At 36.4% G+C, this 8,169-nt stretch overlaps 1 protein-coding gene across 1 annotated transcript in view; it reads left to right on the top strand.

The window, feature by feature from the left end:
• The first annotated feature begins 342 nt into the window (after window positions 1-342).
• Window positions 343-8,169, top strand: part of UPP2 (uridine phosphorylase 2) — a 29,569-nt gene continuing 21,742 nt past the window's right edge. The window contains 2 exon segments of the mRNA XM_037138324.2: window positions 343-404; window positions 5,866-5,983. Of these exon segments, the coding sequence (XP_036994219.2) occupies window positions 343-404; window positions 5,866-5,983 (180 nt within the window).

The raw sequence follows: 8,169 nt of genomic DNA, 5'->3' as shown, positions 1-8,169 counted from the left end.
AGCTGATCTATAGTATAAAAGGCCATGTCAAGGAGGGTATTTTTTGAATTGGTAAGGGAGTTTGAATGCTAAGAGTAAAGTTCCACTACTGATTTTAGAAGAAAATGTAGGTTTTAAGGGAAGGTGTTATTCTAACTTGGAGCTGAACTATTATGATTGTGCTATAATTGAATAGCAACTCATTATATATTTATTTCCTGACATCAATTTAAGAGTGATTATCCACACACTACAAAGTATGACTTCGCCGGGGGGGAGCAATACATTGATATTTCTCTCCCTCTCTCCTTCCCCTCTTCCCCTCTGAGGATAAATAAATAAAATCTTAAAAAAAAAAAAAGTATGACTTCAACTTTACCTGCTTCCAACATATCCATGGGATCTAACAGGAATAAATATGTTGGGTAAGTAATTTTATTTTTTAAATTTATTTTGATCAGATTGATGTTCTTTGGATTTTCTATTAAATGTTTAGGAGATAGACCTCTACAGTATTTAAATTTCTTAAGTTTAGAGATGATATAGTTGAAACACAGCTCAGAATACAAAACAAAATAAATACAATGCAAATTTTCTTCAATGACAGTTTCATTCCTTGGTTCTTGGGGGAATTTGACTCATCTAAGAAAGTGGGGCAATATGCCAATTATATCTCAATTATTTTAAGAGTGAAGCAAGCCCTGGCTGGTATGGCTCAGTGGACGAAGCATCGGCTTATGAACTGAAAGGTTGCTGGTTGGATTCCCAGTCAGGGCACATGCCTGTGTTGCAGGCCAGATCCCCAGTTAGGGTAGTGTAAGAAGCAACTGATCAATAGATATCTCACATCGATGTTCTCTCCCTCTCTTTCTCCCTCCCTTCCCCTTTCCTTTAAAGATAAATAAATAAAATCTTTAAAAGGAAGTGAATTAAAAAATTATGCAAAACATTAAATAACCTGCATGAGTGAAGAAATTCAAAGTTCAGACTGGAGTTCAGTCTTTAATTCCAGGACTATGGACTGAAATATCTGAGAAATAATTAAAGGGGCCTCCTAGTGCCTAAGGGAGATTTAACTGTGTTGCAGCATAATATGAAGTGAGTTCATATGCTTTGTGATCTACTTTACATAGAATTCACTTCTAAAATACCATGCATGTTATTCATCTCATGGGTGGGCATAAATCTGCCAAAGCTGTCTGCAAATTCAGCTCTAATTATTGCCCCAGGTTCACAGAACATAATAGAGATTTAATCTTCAGGAGGCTTAAAGAATTTTTGCACATTCCTTTGATTGGCTGAGTTGTATCCAATGCATTGCTTATAGAGCCTCCATCATGTCGGAGTTTCAGAAAATTTTCCACTTACCCATCCCAAACAGAGCAGACTCTTACCGTGTTCATTGGTTTGGGGAAGCCTAGGAAGAAGAAAAAGAAAAATTATGAAGATGAAGGTAATGGTAAAATGGAAAGACTTCTTCTTGGCCAGCACTTTTCTTTGATTACCAGTTTCTAACACTGACCTTGCTGTGTTGTGGCTTGCTGAAAGACCATATTCCCAGCACCCCTTTCATCCCACATTTTAGAAAAAGGAAAGAAAATGCAACACAAGGTTGAGGAGAAAAAGTGCATGTGATCTATTTAGTAAAAATTCTATATTTGGGGAAGATTGAAGTATTGTAAAACAAAAAAAATAGTATTGTTATTGCAAGATTCATACTGGTTTGAATTTGGCATAATACCTTAAAGTGGTCTTTCCTTTGGTTAATGATAGAATGATCATCTCAGAAGTGCTTTTAAAAAATTTCTTCAATATATTTGATTGATTATGCTATTATAGTTGTCCCATCCCCCCTTATTCTCCTCAATTCTGCATCCCCCTTCCCACCAGCATTCCCCCCTTAGTTCATTTCCATGGGTTGTACATGTAAGTTTTTGGCTTCTACACTTCTTATATTATCCTTAACCTCCCCTTGTCTATTTTGTACCTACCATTTATGCTTCTTATTCCCTGTACCTTTTCCTCCATTCTGCCCTCTGCCCCTTCCTGATGATAACCCTCCATGTGATCTCCATTTCTGTGATTCTGTTCCCATTCTAGTTGTTTGTTTAGTCTGTTTTTGTGGGTTGTTTTTTTTAGGTTCAGTTGTTGATAGTTGTGAGTTTGTTGTCATTTTAATATTTGTAGTTTTGATCTCCTTCTTTTTCTTAGATAAGTCCCTTTAACATTTCATATAATAAGGACTTGGTGATGATGAACTCCTTTAACTTGACCTTATATGAGAAGCACTTTATCTGCTCTCCCATTCTAAATGACAGCTCTGCTGGATAGAGCAATCTTGGATGTAGGTCCTTGCCTTTCATGACTTTAAATACTTCTTTTCAGCCCCTTTTTGCCTGCAAGGTTTTTTGGAGAAATCTACTGATAGGCTTATGGGAACCCCTTTATAGGTAACTCTCTCCTTTTCTCTTGCAGCCTTTAAGATTCTCTCTTTATCTTTAATCTTGGGTAATGGAATTATGATGTGCCTTGGTGTGTGTTTCATTGGATCCAACTTCTTTGGGACTCTCTGAGCTTCCTGGGTTTCCTGGAATTCTATTTCCTTTGCCAGATTGGGTAAGTTCTCCTTCCTTATTTGTTCAAGTAGGTTTTCAATTTCTTGCTGTTGTTCTTCTCCTTCTGGCACCCCTATGATTCAGATATTAGAATGTTTAAAGCTGTCCCAGAGGTTCCTAAGACTATCCTCATTTTTTTGAATTGTTTTTTTTATTGTCTTCTGGTTGAATGTTTATTTTTTTCTTTTGTTCTAAGTTGTTGATTTGAGTCCTGGTTTCCTTTTCATCACTGTTGGTTCCTTGTACATTTTCCTTTATTTAACTTTTCATAACCTTCATTTTTTTCTTCTATTTTACAACCATACTCAACCATTTCTGTGAGCATCCTGATTACCAGTGTGTCAAACTCTGCATCTGATAGGTTGGCTATCTCTTCGCCACTTAGCTGTATTTTTTTCTGGAGCTTTGATCTGTTCTTTCATTGGGGCCATATTTTTTTGCCTCAGTGGGCCTGTTACGTAGTAAGGAGTGAAGCCTTATGTATTCATCAGAGTGGGGCAATCCATGTCACTGCATTGTGGTGTTGTATGTCAGAGAGGGGCATACAGAGGGAACAATGCTGCTTGATAGGCTCTCGGCCAGCTTTCAGTCACTTCCCCCGACACCCACAAGCAAATTGGGCCCTTCTAGTGCCGAATCCCAGGTAGTGGGTTTGTGTACATTCTAGAACCTTGTGGGTCTCTCTAACAAACTCTCCTGTGAGTCTGGGAGTTTCTCCCACAGCCACAACCCATACAGGTTTTTACTGCTAGAGATATTGAGGCTTTCCTTTTTCATGCTGGAACCCTGGTTTGCACTGTCTGTCTCACTCTCCAGTTGTTCCTCCCAGTTTATCTGCACATAAATATGGGGCCACTGGTCCTCTAGCCACAATCTCACCCACCCCACTCCTCCAACCACCACCTTGCTGGGAGTCATCTCCACTCTGGATGCCCATCCTACCAGTCTGGACGAATGTTTCTTCTTTAACTCCCTGTTTGTTGGACTTCTATTCAGTTCAATTTTCTGGCAGTTTTGGCTGTTTTTAAAATTTGTTATTGTTCTTTAGTTGTGCAAGGAGGCACAGTGTATCTACCTATGTCTCCATCTTGGCCAGAAGTGTTAGAAGTGCTTTGATGAGCCCAGAGGAATACAAATTTACAGACATGCCTTCTCCCTCACTTTCTGGTCAAGGGATCATTAACTATCAAATAGATCATCAAGGAAAACTAAAGAATGTCTCCTAAACTAATGAATTAATAGTATTATAATTAATATAAGAGAATATAATTAATGGTTGGAGAATTTCTTTTTGAAGATAGAAAAGTTGGACTACATCAGTGATTTTTAAAATACAAAGGTTCATATCTTCCTGACAATCTGAATTGAAATTTCTAGGTGTGGGGCTCAGGTACCAGCACTTTTTAAAGCACCCCAGGAAACTCTGATAAAAAGTCAGGGTTTAGAACCACTGGAGTAGATGAAGGAAACTTTTCTGGAGTAGGGATTTATAGATTCAATTGGGAATACAAGAAAAATCTCCTGAGAGGGAAAGAAGTTTTGGCAGAGTCAAACAAAGTGTAGAAGAAGTTGGAAGAAAAAGTGGATGGCAATGTTTCTCAAACTTTAATGTGCACAGAAATCACATAAGAGTTGCTTAAAAGGCAGGTTTTGATTCAATAGGTCTAGGACAGGGGCTGAGATTATTCATTTCTAACAAGCTCCCTCTGCAAGGCTGCTAGTTTATTGCCCACAGTTTTTCTAACAAGGGAGTACTGGTAAATGTCTTCTTGCCCCTCACCAGGAGAAGAAAGGAGGGATCCTTTTGCTTTGAGGCTTTGAGGCTTGTTCTGAAGTAGTGAAGTTTATAACAACATGGAATGCTTTATTTTTGAAATCAGCTATGATCCACTAAATAAGAATCTGTTACCTTAAATGTTTTTGAGGAAAAAAATAATAGTATTCAGTTCCACTTCCTGAACAGCTAAATTTAATTCAACAAATATAATTTGTTAAGACTTGGGGATTAAAAAAAGATATATAAGACAGCTCACATGAAGAAATTCCCAATTTTTCTGGGGAGACAGAAAATTAGCATGTGAAATCCTATCTCTCAGCCTAAATGTGAAATAAATGCTTTAGGAACACATTGGGGGATGGAAATTCATATAAACTGGGTAAGGAAGATGCTTGGAAAAGCCATCCTGGAGGAGGTGAAATTTGAACTTGACCTTGAACAGTGAGTAGGACTCAGAACTGTGAAAAATGGAGGGAAAGGAGAAGGGTGTTTCAGGAACAAAGGCCTAAAGAGGGATTCTCAATTTTGATTGCCCATCAGATCATCTGGGAAGATTGAAAACCTACTTTCAGAGTCTAAATTCATTGGGGCCTGGGCACCAGTGCTTTTAAACTATTTTCTTAATGTTGGAGATCATTGGAAATATAGAAAAATACAAACATTTTGTTAAGATGTTTAGAGGTATTTACAGAGAATTGGAAGGAACATAGAGCAAAGAAGTCAGATAGTTCTTGGCAAAGATGGCTTGACTCCTTGTGATATGGAGTAGATAATTTATTACTAATAATTAAAGAAGTACATAATCACTACTGTAATAATCAAAGACAGTTGACTGTCTTACCTTATTTTACTGAGAGAGAGAGGAAGGATAGTAACTCAGCTAGGCTCAAACATTCCTTTGGGCTATATTGCAAAGCAGTTATTTTCACCACACCCATTATAGATAAGAAAACGTTCAACCATATATATACACACACACAGTTGAACTGAGAGTGGAACCCAGGCAATCTGACTACTACTGATCCCAGTAGTTTATGTTACATAGCCTCCCACACAGAGAAGAAAATGACCACGAGGGCCAGAGAGAACTCAATAAAACAGACTGTTCTGTAATCTACTTGTTGTAAAATCTTGCTCATTTCTCAACTTCTGTAAGCCTTGGCTCCTTCATTTGTAAATTGAATTAGTTAGTATTGCTTACTTAATAGAATGGTTATGGGGTTAAATGATGTAATGTATTTATTATACACTGTTTTTATGGCAGTATGCAATCTTCATGCTTAAAGCTATGCCTATGTGTACAGAAAATATAAGCCAGTATTATTATTGGTGTTGGTTTTGTTATAATAATATTTGCTTCTCAAAAAGTCATTTAATCCTAAATGAAGGTTTAGGTTCAGCATTTGGTTGTCATAGGTATAGACTGATATCTTTTCTCTTTTGTGTGATTTCTATCTAAATCTCTTTACATCTTTTTCATATTATTTTTCCCAGAGAAAGATTTGTTCCTGTTAACAATGCTTACCTGGATTTTATGGATGAATACATTCTCTACCATTTGGATTTAGGAACAAAAACACACAACCTACCAGTGATGTTTGGGGATGTGAAGGCAAAAAAGTATTTCCAACTTGAGGAAAAACTCTTGTTTCCTCTGCTGATATACCTTCTGATTTTCCCAACACAAATTTTACCCATTCAGTTAGCAAAATGTCAGAGGTCCCACTAGGAGCTGAAGTCATCCTCATTCTCTGAAGCAACTTAAAATTCTGTATGTCTCCAACAATCATTTCCACCCCAACAAGTTATGCAGGTTTCTAAACTAAATCTAATTCATACATAATTATTTGACTGTTCTGGTTCCTGGAGATAAATACAATTTTATTGACAATACTGCTGGGTGCTGAGAGCTCATTACAATTCAGCTCCCTGTTTAACACCTGCATTTAGAGCAGAACTTCACTTATTCACATTTTATTAAAGTATACCATAGCTCAACAAAATTAACAATACTATCTTGAAAATAACCATTATTCAATATTTCCTATTATTAAGATTTCTCTTATTTCACAAGAAATATGAAAAGAAAATTCTTTATAGAATACTGCTAGGGAAATTGTATTTCCCTAGTATTTATTTTGTCACATATATTTAAACAATATATAAGATATATATATATATATATGATTAGATATAATTAAGTAGCTTATGTCCATTATTTAAAATTGAAAAATATTTAAAAAACCCAATAATCATTAAAAATACACCTTAAAAACCCCTAAACATAGATATCTAATAATAAATATCAACCGGTTTTCTTTTCTTCCCATCCTTTTAATAAATAGATTTTTAAATAGTTAGAATTGTATAACTTTGCATCCTGAATTTTCCCTTAATTTGATGCCATTAACATTTTCCCAATATTATGACATTTTCTTTGAAATATATTGTTTAAGGATGTCAAGATGCACATTATATAGTCTATTTTCTACTTTTAGGGTAAAAGTATTTTCTATTTTAAACACCACTGAAATAGATATTTTCAGACCTGAAGATTTTTTACATTTAAATCTATTTGCATAGGCTGATTCACAGAAATACTCAAAGGGAATACACTTTGTAAAGAATTTTTGTGCTCCAGAAGACCTATACCTATTCACAGCCCCACCAAGAGAATCATGCAGGTTCCATCCAAATTTTATTCACTTCTTTAGCAATTATGAGCACAAACAAACAAACAAGCTTTTATATCCACCGATGCACTTGATCTTTACATTAGCCGTTTTAGGTGGGGTTAGCAGATATTTCGTTATTTCCTCCATAAAACAAGGAAGTTGAGTTCAGAGAAAGCAAGGGAGGTTAACAAGGTACAACTACAGTGGCAGAGCTAGGACTTGGACCAGGCTTTTCTTAGGTGGATCCTCAGTCACAGTAACTGAGAATAGTCCATTAATTGGGAGTGGGAACTGAAAAAGGGGGAGGAGGAAGAGAAGGTGGTTAGAGAAGAAGGAGGAGGAGGGGAAAGGGAAGAAAGAAAGAGAGAGAAGGAGGGGGACAGATTTGGTGAAGGAAGGAAGGAGAAAGGGAGGGATAAAGAGAAGAAATAAGTTGTTGATGTTCATTAACAGTGGGAGCTAAATTGCCTCTGCTCCCTCTCACCTCTCCTAGTGCACAACGTGGGAGGGTGTGGGCTGATTTGACATGACCTGTCCCTTCCTTTTCCCAGGACCCTCCAGTCTGCAGGTCCTTGTCTTTTAGAGAGAGGCCTCTCTCCATATTAGCTTCGTCTTCTCAATGATGTTTTATTGATGTTTCTCCCCACTGATGTTTCTGCTCCAAGAATCATTGAAAAAGGCTATCCCAGATACTCATTAACCAAACTTTACCTGAATTCAAATGTTAGGTCTGAGGTGCATGCCTCACAGTGATGTTTCCAGGACTTTTATTTGGGGATAACTCCAATTAATTAAAAGACTCTCATAATTAATAAACTAGAAAGACTCAGGTTATGTTTTTAAGACAGAAAGTTTTCTATTATTTATATATCAAGTGTTTCCCATGTATTAGACTCTGTATTAGACATATGTGCATGGTACATTATTTGAATCTCATAGCAACTAAGGTAGATGTTATTATCCCCATTTTACAGATGAGAAAACTGAGGTTCACACACACACATATATAGTGATGTAACATATATCTGTACATATAAGCATATTGCTATAAATACATTAAGCAGTACATCTATATATCTGTACATATACCTATACTTATCTATATTTATCATCTATTGTTCTG

The sequence above is a fragment of the Artibeus jamaicensis genome, unplaced genomic scaffold, assembly GCF_021234435.1.
Source record: "Artibeus jamaicensis isolate MK-2021 breed Jamaican fruit bat unplaced genomic scaffold, CSHL_Jam_final contig_1832, whole genome shotgun sequence".
In the NCBI taxonomy this organism is placed as follows: domain Eukaryota; kingdom Metazoa; phylum Chordata; class Mammalia; order Chiroptera; family Phyllostomidae; genus Artibeus; species Artibeus jamaicensis.
This window is presented reverse-complemented; position numbering and strand designations above follow the sequence as displayed.